Source organism: Spodoptera frugiperda, chromosome 28 (assembly GCF_023101765.2).
Source record: "Spodoptera frugiperda isolate SF20-4 chromosome 28, AGI-APGP_CSIRO_Sfru_2.0, whole genome shotgun sequence".
Taxonomy (NCBI): Eukaryota; Metazoa; Arthropoda; class Insecta; order Lepidoptera; family Noctuidae; genus Spodoptera; species Spodoptera frugiperda.
The window spans coordinates 4,014,847-4,032,748 of NC_064239.1; the positions used below are offsets into that span (position 1 = coordinate 4,014,847).

Below are 17,902 nucleotides of genomic sequence, written 5' to 3' on the forward strand. Positions count from 1 at the left end.
TCCCCATTCACCTATAATACTGTCGAGCATCGATATTTTACAATTTATATAATAATCTACTGGTAATCTGTGCTGTACAAACAGCAAGATTTTGAAAATGTGATTTGTGTAGTAGATACAGCCAAGATTACTATACCAATACACTCTCATTGTGCATAGGAATCTTACAAAGCGAAAGCATTAGATTTTATTACAATAATATTTCCTTTACTCGCACTTTGGAAAAAGGCGTTGTGGAGTTTGTAGACAAAAATACATTTTAAACTTATGCAATCGTAAAGAGAAATAATAATTTTATAAATACGAATTACGAATAATTTGATAATTAATTATCTTCCAACATTAATGACCGAATGATAATAATATTATTTTGTTATCTGTGGGTTTATGCTTTATGGTGTGGTAAGTAAGTAAAGGATAAAATTGTTATTGTAGACAGTAGTTGATCTGTCAAACAAGCCTGTTTGTATCCAATAAATAAACGTATTTTATAACAATACAATAAAATTACGGCTACTTAATAGGTAGTAATGAATAAAATTTGTCGAATATGTCTAGAAGAAGGTGTTCTATCGTCTGTATTCACTAAAAACTATAATATATCACTATGTGACATGATAGAGTATTGTTGTAATATAAAGGTAAACCGCAACTTATTAATTCAAATAATTAAAGTTTTCTAAATTAGATTATTATTTTAAAGTAAAGCTAAGGAATAAACAAGTGTTAATTTGGATTTGTAGATAAGCAAAGATGATGGTTTGCCAGAACAAGTATGCAGTAATTGTATTTATAAGATGGGTATTGCTTACCATTTCAAACAAACTTGTGAAAGCGCCGATATAAGACTGAGACAGTATTTAGGACTAAGAATTCCAAGCAAGTGAGTATAACATAGTATAATTTTGATAGAAATTATATACAATACCTAACTTTTAGGGAATTTCGAATTATTCCTTAATCTATTTCATTTTACAGATACAATGATGCTTGTGTAGCTACTGATCCATTTGTAAGTATAATAAATAAACTACATATAAATGAACTAAATTTAAATACTTTTTTTCAATAAATTAAAATTAGAAACATGGTAAAAGTGAAATCTGTAAGCATAATTTTGCTAAAGACTGTCTGATAATTCTCCGTGTAATTACATTTCTTTAATATATAAGCAATAATAAAACAAGACTATATTTTCAGGTGCCCACACATACAACAATAATAAAGAAATGGTAAGTCACAGTTTTACATAATATTATACTTCTTTTTGTCATAACTAAATAAGTTGACTATAAGAATTTCATAGCAACTAAATAGAAATACTCATTTATATCATTACAGTAAATGCAAGCAACAAGAACCAAAGAGACAAACTAATTATAAGAAGAAATCGGAGTCTGAGAAAATGAAACGAGGTCCCAAACCAAAGCCTAAACAAGAGCACCAATGTTATCAATGTGATAAGCAGTTCAGATGTCAGGCACAACTAGAGATGCATGTTAGGTGAGTGCATTTAGTATATTATTGCTTTTTCTTACATAACAAATGTAAATAGAATAGTATTTCATATCCCGAATCCTAAAGGTATGAAAAAAATAAATCTTTAGGAGATGAATGTGACTAGTGTATATTGCTGATAGTGCAGTCCAAATGATCTTCATACTTAGAAAATAAAACTCATAAAAAAATGTGGGATGAATAGCACAACTGTTGAATTTTACATTTACAACTTGTTTAATAAATAGTGGTTATAAATTAAAAACCTTGCTTGTTCATTCCAGGACCCATACAGGAGACAAACCCTTTGTGTGCATGTACTGTCCTAGAAGATTCACACAAAAACATAATCTTACCATACATCTCCGAATACATACTGGCGAGAAACCTTTTCAATGTGAAGTTTGCAGGTAAATAAAATGTATTTCTGTCTATTAATCTCTTAAAGTAAAAAATGAAACTAAGAATGCATGTTAGTAATATTGTTGCAAAATGCAGATTCCCATGGAGAAGATTTTGCTAGGAACTGGATGAAAATTATACTACATATAATCATTAAATATTTTTTCAGCAAGAGATTCTCGGCACAAGGAAACCTTCATGCCCATCTAAAGATTCACACTGGCCAAAGAGATCATGTGAGTATCTACACAATATTCAAGTGATTACTAATCATAGCAATTCTTGCGTTTTTTTTACATAATTATTTTTATTTTATTTCAGGAATGTTCAATATGTAATAAGAGTTTTATTACTTCAAGTGAGCTGACACGACACATGAACAAACATAGAGGAGTTAGAAATTTTAAATGTGATCTATGTGGGGCTGCCTATGTACATTCTAGAGACCTAGTAAGTTGAAATAACCCAGTAATTATCACAAAATAATGTAAAGTAGTCTTAGGGTTTTTATTAAATAATTATTCATTGTATTCCAGAAACTACACAAACTGAAAAAGCATCAAATAGTTCAACAGAATACTAAGCTTCAAAACGAAGGATTTAACAACAGCGGCAACATTGACATTATAGGTATAGACGTTGGTAAAGAGCCACCAATGAAAGATGTTGGACATCTTATACCACATTTGATTAATGACAAACCGGAGCAGAATCTCCCTGTTATACCCGAGAATCAGTCACTCATGCCTTTTGAACAGAAAACTAAAGAAATGTTTCATCAGTATCCAAGTAAAGTTTTCGAGGTTCACAACTGTGCTATATGCGGTGAAGACTTTGATTATGTGACAGCTTTAGCCCAACACTATTTGCATCAACACAAGGACCATGAAAATATACACTCTAAAGTCTATGGGTTGCCGCATTAAAAAAAATTATTTCATACCTAAAGTGGGGATGATAGGAGAGTGTTTCCTGCTATGTCTTGTTTACCAGTTGATAATAGTATTGTCGTTTTCTAATAAGCCATCCCCAGTTTAAGTTCTTTAGTGAAAATGGGTGACTCAACAAGTTTGATTTTAGTATTCTGCCTAATGGACAGAATATTCAATTACCTATAACATGTTCAAGTTGAAGCATTAAAAAGGCACACTCGAATAACAAAAATACCAAGAACTATGTTAGTGGTTTTGAAAAATGAGGATGCAGAATGAAAGATTGAACAATATTATTTGTAATCTATTTATTGCATGGCCAAAAAGTACTTACAAAGCCTAGATGCTCAGGCCCAGACAACAGTATGAAACAGGAATAAATATTTATTAAATGAAATATTTTGTTTTATTCACATAATTATCTAGTTATTATCCATCTAATGTAAAGGTATTTTTAACGCACTGGGACCCATGGCTCAAAGATATCGGCAATCTTCTTGCGAGCTGAAAGAGAAAAGAAGTCAACTTAATTCCTTGTAAAAAAAACTTGCACACAATTGTACACCTATACTTGAAAAAGCAATATAACTAAGAGTCCTAGCATACTAATTAATATAAAATCTTTCTTATTACAAAATTAGATGTTGCATTATATCATTTAACATTTTATCAGATGTATATTATATTCATAATACTATTACTCTTAAATGCAACAAATTATAATTTGAGAGAAAAATTATGCATCTGTTTGTATCCCTCCATTTGGATGAATAATTTTTAACCACATCAAAATCTACGAGAACAACTAGGTTATATAGGTACTTAATAAAACAAAACTTACGAGGTTCTTCGAACTCGTCAGGATGTAACTCAAGGTAATGTCTCAGTATGGCATCTTTTTCAGCAAAGTAATTATCTCTATGCTTTTGCGCATATGTAAACGCAGTCACTAGACCAGCGGTTAGAAGAATATGTTTTTGGATTCCTGTAATTAGTGAAAAAATACATTAGTGTTTTGGGTTATTTATTATCTAAAATTATAACATATTTTTTTAACAAAATACAATGTGTTATTCTACTGTTTATGTTTTGTTATGTAATTTTGTCTTACCACTAAAAATGGGACGTCGAGTTTGGAAATTAATGAATATTGCGGATCCTACTCCGAAAAAGGTACCAAGTATCTGTGGCCAGTATTGAGTTAATACGGTCTTTGTTCTCCCTTCGTCCCCTAATTCAAGCAGTTCCCGAGCTGATAATTGTGAGGACATTTTTGCGAAATAAAACACTCCGTCCGACCGACACACTTCTTTCTATAAGACAAATGTCAATGTCAAATATGACAATTGACAAGATTTTAACCTTAATAAAATACTGCGTTCAAAAATTTACTTCGCATGCTATTTTCTTTTTTTTTGTATGTCTCAAAACACGACCCAGATTTTGAGATAAGGTAATATGTAAGTAGATGATAGGAATTTAGTTGTATTATCTCCTTCCAAGGGGAATAATTATATGGGGAACATTTCGGATATTGGTTCGATTCAAATAATTATTTATGTGTCGGATAGTGCATTTATTAAGGACGGCTATAGCTTATGTATATTAAACATCACGGTACAATCAATAGGAGCCGAGCAGAACGACCTTGAAAAAAGAACAGACTACACATAGAGAAGAACGATTACGTCTATAAAATTTGATCCAAAGGACTTAGATTCAGATATTTTCTTGTCACGATAAATGGTAGTGGCTCTATGGTTTTGTCGATTGTCAGTGTCATTCATACGATGCATTCAAGCTGTCATTCATCAGTGTCACAACCTCATTGTGTTATTGTTGAGATTTGAGGTTATTTTGTGTTTATAATTCTTAAATCTACATAAATAATACTTGTAATTCGCAAAAATGGTAAGCGTTTATACATTATACTTACGCAGTTTGAAATGTTACTACTTCATGTTTGATAGTGATCTAAAGTAATTCTTTTATCTCACGTTTTCAGGGCAAACAGAAGAAAACTAGAAAAATTGTTGAAAGAAAATTTGCTAAAATGAAGAAACTGATAAGTCTTAGTGATAGCAGAATCAAACCTACAGAAAGAATTGAACCTAAAAAGAAAAAGATAGATCCACACGAGTTGAAAATCCGTGAAGCACCACAAACAAGTTCCGCTTTATTCTTTCAATATAACACGCAGCTGGGTCCGCCTTACCACGTTCTAATCGATACTAATTTCATAAACTTCTCGATTAAGAATAAACTAGATATAGTACAGAGTATGATGGACTGTTTGTATGCTAAATGCATACCATACATAACAGATTGTGTACTGGCGGAGTTGGAGAAACTTGGTCGAAAGTACCGCGTAGCATTAAGAATAATTAAAGACCCACGGTTCGAAAGAATCACTTGTTTACATAAAGGAACATATGCTGACGACTGTATTGTACAAAGGGTGACCCAACACAAATGTTACATTGTTGCTACAAATGATAAAGATTTAAAACGAAGAATAAGAAAAATACCAGGTGTACCTATTATGTATGTTGCTGAACACAAGTACACCATCGAGAGGATGCCCGATGCATATGGAGCACCTAAGGGGGCTATTTAGTATTAAGATAAAATAAATCTAATTTAAGAAACTACTGTTTTTTATTTCTGTACATTATTTTTCATACAACTATGAGAGATCGATTCATTTATATTATACTTGTTTCAAGACAAATGTGAATTATTTATAGACGAATTATAACAGTAGTATACCTTATGCGCTGTAACAAGGTGCGGCTGACAGATTCCGTAACGTTTCGTATCACTCTTGAAAGTTGCTGCGATTTAAAAATTATGCCTTAATATTTTATCTGTATCACATTTGTATTATGTTAAATCATTCGGAAGCGTAGTCAATTAAATTAAAACCAACCGGAATGTTCTAGTATTTAATTTAAATCTAATGAAATGAAAAATAAAGTAAAGTGTTATGCGTATAACGTAAAACCATAGTCGTGTTTAGTGATGGGACGTACGGCAACAATGGATAGGTAGTCGATGTTTTTTTAGAAAAAAACGAAAAGTCATTTATATTATAGACGCGGCTCTGCATCTGTCTTGTTACAGAGGTGTAGTATGCCTTGTCAATCTGCACTGTTATAATTTTATAAACAAATCATAACAGTAGTACTATGGCTTGTCACTCTGCAAAGTGTGTTCATAATAAAATTATGCCCTCTCTTTCTCAGTCCATAGTTCTAAATCCAAAAGAATTAGAAATTCTGAATTTGTACATAATACTGAACATTGTGGTTTGTTTAGGAACAATTCTCAATCTTTGCATTATAATTATTAAAAAAAAAAACGCCACCAGTCACTAATCAAAAATACCATACTGTATTAATACAATAAAAATGGAGTCTACACAATTGCAAGTTAACAAAAATCTTGTTCATAAAACATAATCATTGTTTATCAATATTGTGAGTTTCCTATAGCAGCAAAATTTCAAATGTAGTACTTAAAAACAGTAAGTTTGTCCATATAACCTAATTTATTAATAACAGTAAAAGCATTGCATTGCTTTAATTATACACTTGATGTCACTCCGGAGACTCGCTACTTCTCTCGGTGACCACTACGTAATACTAGATGGTTGAATTCAATGCACTTGGAGATCCAACAACATCAATAATTTCACCGACTGGTTTGGTTTCATTGTCAGCTGCCATGTTGCAGATTGAAGGTGGTATGGTGAGAGTCTGGAACAATAAAAATTAGTAAATATAAGAGTAATGGCAAAATAATATTGATTTAAATTTTTTTTTTTTTATTAACTATAGTGAGACATACTAGATTAAATAAAAATGTCTGTTTTTTTAGTTAAAAGTCTATTTGTTGAAGATTTATACTTGTATAATATTACATTAATACCGGTTAAGATTTCTGCTTTATATAAAGTATTATTTTTTTTTTGCAGTAATTGCACATAATTTGGTATGGTATAGCGCAATAAAACTGTCTATTGAAAAATAAGTTATAAATGTCAAAATATAGAAAATAAAGTATATTAGTATCATATAAATTTACCTTCCCAGGATTGAGAGCTTCATATTGGTGTCTCAGCGCTTGCAGTTCATATTCACAGGAAGCTAAAGCATTCTTCAAATCTAACGCTAGAGCAAGATCAGACCGTAGCTCATTGAAATGTTTGCAGATGGCTTCAGTTGGTGTAGGTGCCACATCTGTAAATTATTATTAAAATTAGTAGGAGAAAAGTTAAAAAATCGTTAGTATTATACCTATGTTAATGACATTTAACAAGTGGGACAGCATAAGTGGGAAAGCATAAGTAGGAATAATATAAGTAGGAATAATATAAGTGGGAATAACATAAAAAAAAAAAAAAAATATGGTGTCTCCTTTTACATGATCCTAGTAACATTAGATTTAGATTAGATTTCAGTAATGATCATCCCACTGCAGGGCATCCTAGTAACAGGTAGCAAAAACTATTTCATCACAAGAAACATTAAATAATTTCTTATGTTCATATTTAATAATAATTTAATGTGTCTGTCATAAAAAATGCCTATTTGTTTAAATATAAGTCTTGTTATATTTCAAAATACAAACCTATATTCATCAGTCTTAACTCTTGCTCTATGGCTTTAGTCTTCCGCTGTCCAACTCCAGGCGGTAGCTTCATCCGTTGTGACCTCATTGATACACCTGTTGCGCGAGACTCAGGGAACTTGATGCCAGACCATTCTACGGTCTATAATAAGAAAACGATTAGTTTTACAAAGATACTGAAATATGATGAATAAACTGGTTGCTTTGTTGGGTAACCTTCACATACCATTCCTATGGAATGTGTTGTCGTTTAGTATGGCACCAGGCAATGCATTACTGCATATTATAATTTGAGAAAATTCTAAATAGATTAAAGTAATAATAATAATAACAAAAACTGAGTAATATGAAAGAAGTCCTTCAATAACAAAAACTACATAATAAAAGTGAATATTTACAATTATTGTGTATACATCTCCCGAGCCCTTCCAAAGAATAAATTAATGTGTGTCGATACTTACAACAGTTTCCACAGCCCTGACAGGTCGTTGTTGAGCAGTCAGTTTCTTCTTGTGCAGCTTCCTATCATGGCGCCGAGCAATACTCGAGGCATTATTAGAAGGAGTACTGGCCCCTTCATTGTTATTGGTCACTTGATTTATCGGTGGCAAGTTTCCACTGTCCGCTCTGGATATCAGTTTCTGTAAGTCTTGGGTCTTACGTTCCCTCTCACGCTTACGGGCTTCAATCTTCTTGAGTTCTGTTAGAAGCATTTGTTCCTCGTCAATCTGTAAGAAGTCATAAAATATAAGTTAAAACATTCAATTGTTGGTTTTCATTGGCGGAGACCTAAAATCAGCAAGAAGAGATGATAATTGTTGATCATAAGTGTGACTCAACTCTGGAGTGAGATTTTGTTTTCAGTTTTCAGCCACAAGCATCAATGGTCTGGCTTTTATAGAAGTCCAAACATTGATTTGTGTATCAACAAAATATTTGTTTAATTAAGAATTATATATGGATACATTTAATATCAAAATAATACCAGCTAATCTGCAAAGCAGTTTGTTGGTGTAACAAAATATTACATCCGTTTGGCTACCAACCCACTTACAGCGAAAACGGCAGAGCGAAGATAGAAAATGAATAAATGTTTTATTTCATCTTATTTACCTGGTCTTGTGTCCTATCAAATAGTCTCCTGAGCTGTTCCTTTCTCTTTCTCTCATGTTCTGCATCATAATGGTATATCCGTTTCTCTCCATTTACCATTGTAACAGTATTGGACCAAGGATTTGTTTTCACCTGAGGGAGAAATTATTATTTTCATTGTTTTAATTTAATCAGTGTGATATAGTTTTATTTATTTGACTTTCCTTTTCATATGCATATTGTCCACAATTATTCAGTTTTAATTGAAACACAATGAAAAGTGCACCCGTACAACAGAGAGTAATAAGTTTACAGTATAAACAACATACCTTGCTCAACGTAGCACAGATGCCGTAGTATCTTTCTTTCAAATCCTCTACAGTGCGATCCCTGAACGCAGCTCTGTCCCAACGATCATGGATGACAATGAACCGCAGATCAAATCTTTGGCACAAATCCATCAGGTGGTCGGTTTCAGCCTGACTCCAATCCTCAGACTTCAAATACTGATTGTATTCTGACTCCGAATAAGATGGTATGGACACTTGCTAAACAGAAAAAGATAGTAAATGAGTAGTTATCCTAGTTAATAAGTTTTGTTGATGTTAATTTGTTTTAATGTAATCTTATGAAAGCTCTTAAATTTTTATGTTAACTGCATATGATGTATTAATTATTTATGATATGATAATATGTACACTATTTTTTATAAAACTATAAATTGTTAATATGCTGTTTTAGTATTAACTTTGTATAAAATTCACAGTATTATATTTGAGAAGATTTTCAGAACTACTAAAGTAGAAACAAAATATGTAACAAATATAAAATATGTGTAGGTAGCATTCAATAAAAGTCCTACCTTATTGAACTGCGCAAAGGGATACTCCTTGGCTTCATCCGATGCTCGTTTCCAATGGTGAAAGACAGCATTATCAGTCCTCGCAGGGTTTGTGAATGGAGCCCACACCCATTTTCTCACTTTTCTCATACCAAGCTTAGCCTTCGTTTGTTTGTACGCTTTGCCTGATGAAAAATAAAAAGACAATGTTATAAGGGAACAAGCAAACTTAGTTACATGCAATTATTTTTTTTATTATGTCACGTCTTTAATCCCCGAAGGGGTAGGCAGAGGTGCACATTAGGGCACATAATGTCACTGTACAGTACACCCTTTTCCTTTTCTCAATTTATTTTGTAAGTCCCATGTGTGGTGGTGAGCCTATTGCCATATACCGGGCACATTTCCAGACTCCGTGCTACCACTGAGATGGAGAGATGTTTACTTAAAACATGTTTTTAGACTAAAATATCTATTGAACTTGATTGATATAAATGTAGATACTGTAGTGAATTATACAATTACCTGTGTCAGTAGGCAACAGTGGAGGTAAATCCTTGTTGTCATTGTATAGCAAAGCAAATACTTCTCTGTGCATCCCCTCAGGCCGCTTCACTGCCTTTGCAGTCACATACTTCTTCTTCACCTTATCTCCATGTATTATACTATCCCTACTGATCTCATTGGCTGGTTGCTCTAATTCTAATATATCTAGAATATCAGCCATTGTTATGGGATATGTGAGGTATTTACACTGAAATTGAGTTTTAGCACTTTTTTACAAGGAACAAAATTTAGTTTGGGCTACAAGCCCAATTGCAATACTTGTTATTAGAAGTTATTTAGTTATGTTTAAGCTTTATTATGCAAAGAAAATACAATAAACACACTGAACTGAAGAGATCAATTTTTATTTATTCACTTTGACTTTGACAGCTAAGTATTCCTAGCAAAGCCTATTACGTCACGTCAACATACAGATTAAAAAATGTCATAGACATAAATAGAACAATGAATGAATGAAATATAATTTTCCATGGTACATTTTTATATTTTCATAAAATCAAACATGTACCAATATTTGAAACTTAGAACTTATATCCTACTGGATGGTGTTCTGGTGATAGAAACTGCTCGTTATTAATACAAGTAGTTGCTACAAGCGGAGAGTGCTGTTCAATAGTATTTTTTAAAAATATAATTATACTAGTTTCTGCCAGCCGTCTTGCTCAATAAAAAGTATCTCATCACCCAAGTCAGCTCATACTTTGTCTGTATACCAAAGTTCACCAAAATCTGTTCAGTAGTTTCTTTCATATTTATATTATTGTGATAGAGTGATTAGTGTGATGACGCTGACTTTATTCTGCACTGATTTCAAAAACGCGTAGATTCGTGTATTTCTTAAAGACGTCTTAAAATAAGAATGAACGTTTGTCACCACGATTTTATTCAATACTAGCGGACCCGACAGACGTTGTCCTGTCTACACGTCTTTAATTTGAAAATTTTAAACTTTTTTAATAAGCTAAAACATTCTGGACCATATTGATGAAAATTATTATTCAAATGTGACAATATCTAACGTCATTAATATTTGACACTGCGATGATAGCGCCGTCTGTCGGATCCTATGTAAAACATTCCAAAATCAACAACTACTAATAAATTAAAAATTAATTAAAAAAACATTGTCCAGCGAACAAAATTGTGAATCTAAACCATTCTCAGATCCCCTTGAACACACACAAAAAAATTCATCAAAATCGGTCCAGTCCTTTAAGAGAAGTTCAGTGACATCACACTTACAGAAGAATTATATATATAAAGATAACGACCGACATTTTACCCGACAATGCTAGAATACCGGTCACTCGGCCAACGTATAGTCAAGTTAATAAAAATACGATGACGTTACACACAGATAATATAGGTAAGCAGGAAGAAATAATAACATTCAAGAATTGTTAAATATTTTTTATGTGTGTATGTGTTTTACGTGTCTAATAAAATATCCTCCAGTAATGTAGGTAAATTAAAACAACTTGATCGGTTTTGGTTTTTTTTTTTATTATAATTTAATTGTTTAACAATTTAAGTTTCTTCGTTATCATATTTTTTATCTTAAGGTAGGTATTAACTCTGTCACACTTTAGACTAGGTATTAAAATGGTACTGCATAACTGCAACACCACTTGACAATATTATTAAAACTAGGTATCTCATAATATTGCTAATCATTTATAATACCGCGTAGAATGGTATCCATAGCAACGGGATTATCCAGCGGTGCCTGTAACGATAACGAAAGAAAGGTTAATAAAAAAAGTATAGGAGAAGCTTGGAGAACCACGAACCATTTACCATCAACCAAAACCATTGCTTCAGCACTAAGGAGGCAAACACAGCCAGCGTGTTACCACGGCGATAAATCGGCGTGAAATAACGTTTGTTGTGTTGATTTACCTATCGGATGCTCTATTCCCTTCCTCCAAAAAGGCCGGTAATGCACTTGAAACGCCTTTGGTGTTTTAAGTGTCCATGGGCGGCGGCAATTGCTTATCATCAGGTGATCCGTCAGCTCGTTTACCGCCTTATTGCGTGTTTAGGTGGTACCGATTTCATCAGGTGTGGTAAGCATTCTTGCCCCCTACCCTTATCTCACATAAAAAAAAAAAATAGAAAATTCATATTAATTACCGATAGTCCAGCTACGTTCACCCAATAGAATTGAAGTCCCGTCGAGTTCCTATAATATCCTTCAAGTAATCCATTCACGAATATAGGAAGCCTTGGTTTTTCTAAGAACTCTGGTTGTCCATACCATTTGAGATTGTTTACCCATTCTAATTGACCTGCAAATTATCATGGAAATATATTAATGGGTATCGAGGCTTATAAAGTAGGTAGGTATGCAAGTACTTAAACTTTAATACCATGACTTTTAAGCCTACAAGGAACGTTAAATTTGTCGAGCGACATGTGTCTCCGGGAGACATCGAGCGATATCCGAAGTCGCCAACAAAGCCGCGACATTGTTGAAACTGTTCCTTGTCGCACAGTCAACAATAACGCGGCGATGCCTCCCGATATCGTTCGATGTCTCTGGGGATATATCTTATCTTCCTAAGCATTAGGTTTGGAATCAATTTTCCTATAATGCTAACGTCAAAAAATAGGTACGGGTCAACGTACGTACAATCATGAAATCAATAGATCAATCAATTGAATCAATATTTTTACTTCTAATTGAGCGTAGCTTGTGTTTGATTTTCGAAAAAGTTCGTATAACTAGGTACTTAGGCACCAACAATATACTCGATTAAGTTAAGTATTAAAATGTTTACCTGGTGTGTTGGATACCGCGTCCAAATTGCCATTATAAATAGACACAGTAATGTCTGTATAGTTAAGAATGTATTCCACTGAAAAATAAAAAAATATAATTGTTTTAAAAATACTTCTAAATTCCTTATATTATTGGTTGACGGACTTAGCGACTGAACCCACCGAGGAGGCTGTAAGGCTAGAAATTATGATCTAGACACACGGCAGTGTGTCCGCCAAGTTCGAGCAAAAAAACCGACACACCGGCCGTGGGTTATATTACACGAACCATTTCGGGCCAAGTTCGACCCACCTATAACTCAAAATCTATTTTATCTACGCATATGAAATTTCTAGTATCTGTCGAGACCTACTTACTTATCTAAAATACAAAATTTCATTAATGTACCTATTGTAGGTCTTGAGATATCGACGTCAGAAAATCGCTATTTTTACTATACACTCACTGACTGACTGACTCACTCACTCATCAAAAACCTAGACCACTTCCAATGGTCGTATTGACTTGAAATTTGGCATGGAGGTAGGTCTTTGGGTCAAGGTAAAGGAAAAAATCTGAAAATGGCCAAGTGTGAGTCGGTTTTAAAAATAATGAAGGTGTCAATTCATACCCCTAAGGAACTAAAACAAAAAAATTATCTATATCTTCCAATGGTCGTACTGACCTAAATTTCGTTACCAAGGTTTGTATGTAGTCAAAGTAAAGTAAAAACCTTACAAAAATAAATGAAATCCCACCCAAAACATAAATGTGAAAGGCTGCCAAGTTCGATAATATTGGAATGCTTCGCCTATAAAAGAAGTGAGATCTAAATAAGTACCAAGTTCCATACACAGACCTCAGTTAAAAATTATATAACTTGGCAAGTTTTAATAGAAAATTATATACTTGACTCATTGCGTTTAGTAGGTTTATAACAAAGTGTGTGAAAACTTGCCAAATTGTTATATCATTTTTAACTGAGGTCTGTGTATGGAACTTGGTACTTATTTAGATCTCACTTCTTTTATAGGCGAAGCATTCCAATATTATCGAACTTGGCAGCCTTTCACATTTATGTTTTGGGTGGGATTTAAATTACGCTAAGTATTGAGTAAAATAGGCTGAGATTAACCGCCGTACTCAGAGTTATTTAATGGTCACTTAACTCAGTCCTTAGCAATTGTTTTCGATACAAAATCGCTACTAAGGAATACTTTAAGTAATCATTAAATGTCTCTAAATGTATCTGTAAGCAATCTTACCTTTATCAACCGCTGATATCATTAACGAGTCTTTGAAAGCATTTACAACATTTTGTCGATGAAAATCGTAAAATATGGTAGAAGATACGCCCATAAGTGGACGCATGATCATGTTCATAGTGTTTGCGTTCAGTTTGCTATCAATACTTTGCAGATATTCCCATTGTCCGTAATAATCTGGAAGTAATGAAGAAACACGGTTAGGTACGAACAAACGTAGAAAACGCACCTAACGTTTCATATAATTAGAAAATAAATTTAATTAAAACAAACGGGATATTTACCATGATTATTCGTCTTCATGAGTTTCCGATATTTCATAAATTCTATATTTCATGAATATAATATATGGTAAATATCCCGTTTTAAGTTATAATGATATTACTAGTGACCATGTCAGTTTAAAAAGAAAATAAATTGCAAAGTAAAGTAAAGTGTAGCTTAGTCCCCAAGCGTGAAAGTTAACTTTACGGTGGTTTCCAACCTGTAAGTAATAGTCTAACAAGCCACCAAGTAGAAGCATTATCTTGAAAAAAATATAGCCAATATTAAAAGGAGGTACCTTGAGTCCCATGGAGAGATTCGTTAGTTAATTTTTGTACAATATGACCAAGATTAACAGCAACGGCACCAGCTTCTTCATTGACAGCACGGCCTAAAGTTTGGAACAGTTGACCAGCAAAATCAGGTCTTCCGACTTGCTCCGCAGTCGATATCATGTTGGTTAGACTTTCTATCGCTCGACGTCCATTGCCATCGACGTAGGCAAGTTCTTCAAGATAGAAGCCAAGTTTCGTTAAGGTTTGTACTGGAGCTATCAAACCATTGCCTAATATTACACCCTTAACCGTAAATAAATTGCCATTCTGAAACATAAGCAAATATTGAGAGAAGTTGATAAAACAACAATATTATAGGTAAATAGGTTTTATTCTACAAAGAATTCGATTCAATATTTTTATTATAACTATCGTGAGACATACTAAATTAACTAAAAATTGCGGTTTACTCACGTATTATAAATTATTAATGGAGAAAAGCTCTACTAGTTTCGAGTCACAGAGGGGCTCTTGGCGACTAGCGACTTGGCGACTCACTCCTGGCTGTGTGACGTCGGCGTGTCTGCGCACGGTGCTCGTGATGAAGAGTCCCTCTTTAATAATCCTCTTTTCACCATTACGTGATACGTGAGTAAACCATTATTTTTGGTAAATTTTTATCTATTTGTTTATTATCTTCTTTATCACTTTAAAGTAAGTAAATGTATTCTCAAAATAACTTACTTGGTGCAGTTTTTTAACAAGTGCCAGAGCTAGTTGTGCGCCATGTCCTTCACCGAAAACGTATATAGGAGTATCTTTAAAATGTACCATTACCTCGTAGAATGATTCCAAAGTTATTACTAAATGTTCAGCTGTGAAATTCAATTTCAATTATTGCTTAGTAATAATTTACATTGGGTAAATAAAAAGTCAATATTGTACTAATATTGTAATGTTTTAAATGTGGGAGAGCTGTGCTTCGGCACGAATGGGCCGGCTTTACCGGAGTGATACCACAGCCTCACAGAAAACTGACGTGAAACAATACTTGTGTTATGTTTCGTTGTGTGAGTGAGGTTACCGGAGTTCCAATTACAGCCCTTCCCAATCTTCCCAAACCCCGATTCCCCAATAATCCTTCCTAACCCCCAAAACTTGTAACGGGAACGCACTTGTAACGCCTCTGGTGTTTCAAGTGTCCATGGGCGGTGGCGATTGTTTACCATTAGGTGATCCGTACGCTCGTTTACCGGCTTATTCCATAAAAAACGTGTACAAACTTACCAGCTTCATCAATATTTTTTGGGATTTTGTCAACACTTAGAGGATGACTGAATCCTCTTCCCAAAGGTGCATCAATGAAAAGTAAATTGTATCGATTTACCTGTAAACATATTTATTTAGCTTAGATTGTATTCAAGTTCTCGTCTTGTTGAGTGGTGTAAAAATAGGAACGTGATGAGGCTAGTATGAATAAAAAATATGGCTGCGTTTCAGTTACGATTTAGAAATATTGTAAACAAAACGCAATAAATCAGAGGGGCATTCACACAGATACAAAAAATAGTGTTTAAGTTTTGCAAAATAATATTATAATGTATCTGATTAGGTTATTTTTCAGAATGGTTATAAATATAATATAATCATAGGACATATATTAAGTAATAAGATGCGTTACCCAGGAATTTGGTCTTTCCACTAAATTGATGTCGTACCGGCCAAACATTCCAAAATTGGCCAATAAGCTGGGGGGTATGCCAGTTACACCGTCCAACCACAATATTACGGGATGGTCATGTGTGAAACCAAGTGCTTTTGTGTGGTGAAACCACCAGAACATGTTTCCAACCCCGGGTATTTTGGTGAAAACGGGATGAGTACCACTTAATACTCCAGTGGGCTCCAGTTCTGAAAAAAACAATCATTAATAAAAAATAAGTGATTGAATGGTAGACAAGTTACATTTTACATTTTGATCCGCTCTTTTGAAATGTGCGCTCAGCGTCACGTCGATGTGAACAGGGACCTTATTACAAGTTTGCTTTACGTTTAACTCAAGTTCGCAAGTGGTTAAGTTGAACTGGCCAATCATAGCACCGCATGCGCTCTCGTTTCGAATTTGTCAAACGTAAAACAAACTCGTACTAAGCCCTTTGACCCTGAGAGATGATTCTTCTATTATAGGAACGATATAGGAATTATTGACGTGTAAAAGAGTTACATTGTAACCTATTTGCAAAATAAATATCATTTATCAATTACCAAAGGATGGGACTTTTAAAGCGACCAAAGGTAGTGGTATAAAGTTAAAAGCGTTAGCTACCAAAAATTTTTAAAAATTATCTACGTAATAGTTAATTCTGATAGTAATTGTGACATCTTCATCCAACAGTCACAATACGGAAGGCAGTAATCATCATTGCCAATTATTTTAACGACAATCATTCGGTAATTTTTGTCAATCAACATACAACTACTTGAATGTCCTAATTGTACTTAATTTGACGTCTTGTTATCTTTTTTATTGTAAAAAAAGTTGATAAAACAAGCTGCAAGTCACAAATATGATTATCAAAGTATTTTTGGAGATATTTCTAATTCGATAGGGACTTTGGGCATGGCAACAGCGTTCAGCGTAACATTCGTATTTCGTGATAGTTGACTAAAGCAGGTGTCATTGTTATCACCATCATCTCCCTCGTCTCCTGTTTGGCAGCGCATCTTCATATCACATCTTACTTGCACAACTACATATTAAGCTATTGTATCAGTGGAAATGGTCACATAGTTTCATAGTTTCACAGCATAACTATTACAACTTTATAGCGTAGCTGCATAGCACATCTCTGGTGGAAAAGCATAATATTGTCCCCTACATATTCCACTAGCGTCTTAATAGTCGAAAATTTAGATCGATCCAGAGACTTTAGATTAAGATTAATAATTATTAATTAATTTCGGTTGCATTACTAACGGAACTTCTCCTATTGAAGTACCATAGCGATAATAGAAATTAAAGAAGTGAAGTGGAGAGTAAGAGCAGAAGAAGAAAGAGAGAAATAAAATACTTACTTTCCGTGGTGTACCTGGGCGTGTCCTCAGTCACCTCATTGTCTATTAAAGCCCATATCACTACTCCTACTCCAGCTAAAATAAGGGCCACTAGAAACACACCACCGCCCACTTTAACATTTTTCGACACCATTTTTCTTGGCTATTAAAAAAACATGTCCGCACGACTCTAACCCTACCAATAATACTTTTATCACTACTTAAAATATTTCTTACATTTCGATTAGTAATCTTGCATCAGTAAAGATTTAGATTGTACTTACAATTAAGACAGTACCTATGTAGATATTAGAGTTTGC

At 33.6% G+C, this 17,902-nt stretch overlaps 5 protein-coding genes across 5 annotated transcripts; 2 read left to right on the forward strand and 3 right to left on the reverse strand.

Moving 5' to 3' along the window:
- Positions 1-322: 322 nt before the first annotated feature.
- Positions 323-3,228, forward strand: LOC118265253 (zinc finger protein 311). Its single transcript, XM_035578056.2, has 9 exons — positions 323-641; positions 744-883; positions 979-1,012; positions 1,201-1,232; positions 1,342-1,503; positions 1,782-1,907; positions 2,069-2,135; positions 2,221-2,349; positions 2,436-3,228. Exons 1-9 carry the CDS (start codon positions 531-533, stop codon positions 2,823-2,825), a joined length of 1,191 nt encoding a protein of 396 aa, XP_035433949.1. The 5' UTR covers positions 323-530; the 3' UTR covers positions 2,826-3,228.
- LOC118265258 (NADH dehydrogenase [ubiquinone] 1 subunit C2) lies at positions 3,123-4,162 on the reverse strand. Its single transcript, XM_035578063.2, has 3 exons — positions 3,943-4,162; positions 3,673-3,816; positions 3,123-3,335 (listed from the first exon to the last, which is right to left on the reverse strand). The coding sequence occupies exons 1-3, from the start codon at positions 4,100-4,102 to the stop codon at positions 3,286-3,288; spliced, it is 354 nt and encodes a 117-aa protein (XP_035433956.1). The 5' UTR covers positions 4,103-4,162; the 3' UTR covers positions 3,123-3,285.
- Positions 4,163-4,581: 419 nt separating this feature from the next.
- On the forward strand, positions 4,582-5,479 carry LOC118265257 (rRNA-processing protein FCF1 homolog). Its single transcript, XM_035578062.2, has 2 exons — positions 4,582-4,742; positions 4,837-5,479. The coding sequence occupies exons 1-2, from the start codon at positions 4,740-4,742 to the stop codon at positions 5,446-5,448; spliced, it is 615 nt and encodes a 204-aa protein (XP_035433955.1). The 5' UTR covers positions 4,582-4,739; the 3' UTR covers positions 5,449-5,479.
- Positions 5,480-6,201: 722 nt separating this feature from the next.
- Positions 6,202-10,351, reverse strand: LOC118265244 (DNA methyltransferase 1-associated protein 1). Its single transcript, XM_035578048.2, has 8 exons — positions 9,922-10,351; positions 9,418-9,581; positions 8,885-9,103; positions 8,577-8,708; positions 7,925-8,191; positions 7,464-7,605; positions 6,918-7,072; positions 6,202-6,589 (listed from the first exon to the last, which is right to left on the reverse strand). The coding sequence occupies exons 1-8, from the start codon at positions 10,121-10,123 to the stop codon at positions 6,476-6,478; spliced, it is 1,395 nt and encodes a 464-aa protein (XP_035433941.1). The 5' UTR covers positions 10,124-10,351; the 3' UTR covers positions 6,202-6,475.
- A 1,094-nt stretch (positions 10,352-11,445) lies between these two features.
- On the reverse strand, positions 11,446-17,858 carry LOC118265247 (retinoid-inducible serine carboxypeptidase-like). The gene is made up of 9 exons (XM_035578051.2): positions 17,604-17,858; positions 16,210-16,439; positions 15,816-15,915; positions 15,273-15,403; positions 14,552-14,855; positions 13,990-14,166; positions 12,744-12,821; positions 12,097-12,251; positions 11,446-11,689 (listed from the first exon to the last, which is right to left on the reverse strand). Exons 1-9 carry the CDS (start codon positions 17,734-17,736, stop codon positions 11,630-11,632), a joined length of 1,368 nt encoding a protein of 455 aa, XP_035433944.2. The 5' UTR covers positions 17,737-17,858; the 3' UTR covers positions 11,446-11,629.
- Positions 17,859-17,902: the final 44 nt, after the last annotated feature.

Coding starts and splice junctions, on each gene's coding strand:
- LOC118265247 (XM_035578051.2), bottom strand. CDS start 17,736: ATGGTGTCGAAAAATGTTAAAGTGGGCGGTGGTGTGTTTCTAGTGGCC. Junction 12,822..13,989: donor GATATCAGCGGTTGATAAAG/GTAAGATTGCTT, acceptor TTTATTTTTCAG/TGGAATACATTCTTAACTAT. Junction 11,690..12,096: donor TGAACGTAGCTGGACTATCG/GTAATTAATATG, acceptor TTATCGTTACAG/GCACCGCTGGATAATCCCGT.
- LOC118265244 (XM_035578048.2), bottom strand. CDS start 10,123: ATGGCTGATATTCTAGATATATTAGAATTAGAGCAACCAGCCAATGAG. Junction 9,582..9,921: donor ACTGTTGCCTACTGACACAG/GTAATTGTATAA, acceptor ATTTTTCATCAG/GCAAAGCGTACAAACAAACG. Junction 8,192..8,576: donor TTGATAGGACACAAGACCAG/GTAAATAAGATG, acceptor GACTTCTTACAG/ATTGACGAGGAACAAATGCT.
- LOC118265258 (XM_035578063.2), bottom strand. CDS start 4,102: ATGTCCTCACAATTATCAGCTCGGGAACTGCTTGAATTAGGGGACGAA. Junction 3,817..3,942: donor TCGACGTCCCATTTTTAGTG/GTAAGACAAAAT, acceptor CACTAATTACAG/GAATCCAAAAACATATTCTT. Junction 3,336..3,672: donor TGACGAGTTCGAAGAACCTC/GTAAGTTTTGTT, acceptor TTTCTCTTTCAG/CTCGCAAGAAGATTGCCGAT.
- LOC118265253 (XM_035578056.2), top strand. CDS start 531: ATGAATAAAATTTGTCGAATATGTCTAGAAGAAGGTGTTCTATCGTCT. Junction 1,233..1,341: donor ACAACAATAATAAAGAAATG/GTAAGTCACAGT, acceptor ATATCATTACAG/TAAATGCAAGCAACAAGAAC. Junction 1,908..2,068: donor TTTCAATGTGAAGTTTGCAG/GTAAATAAAATG, acceptor ATATTTTTTCAG/CAAGAGATTCTCGGCACAAG.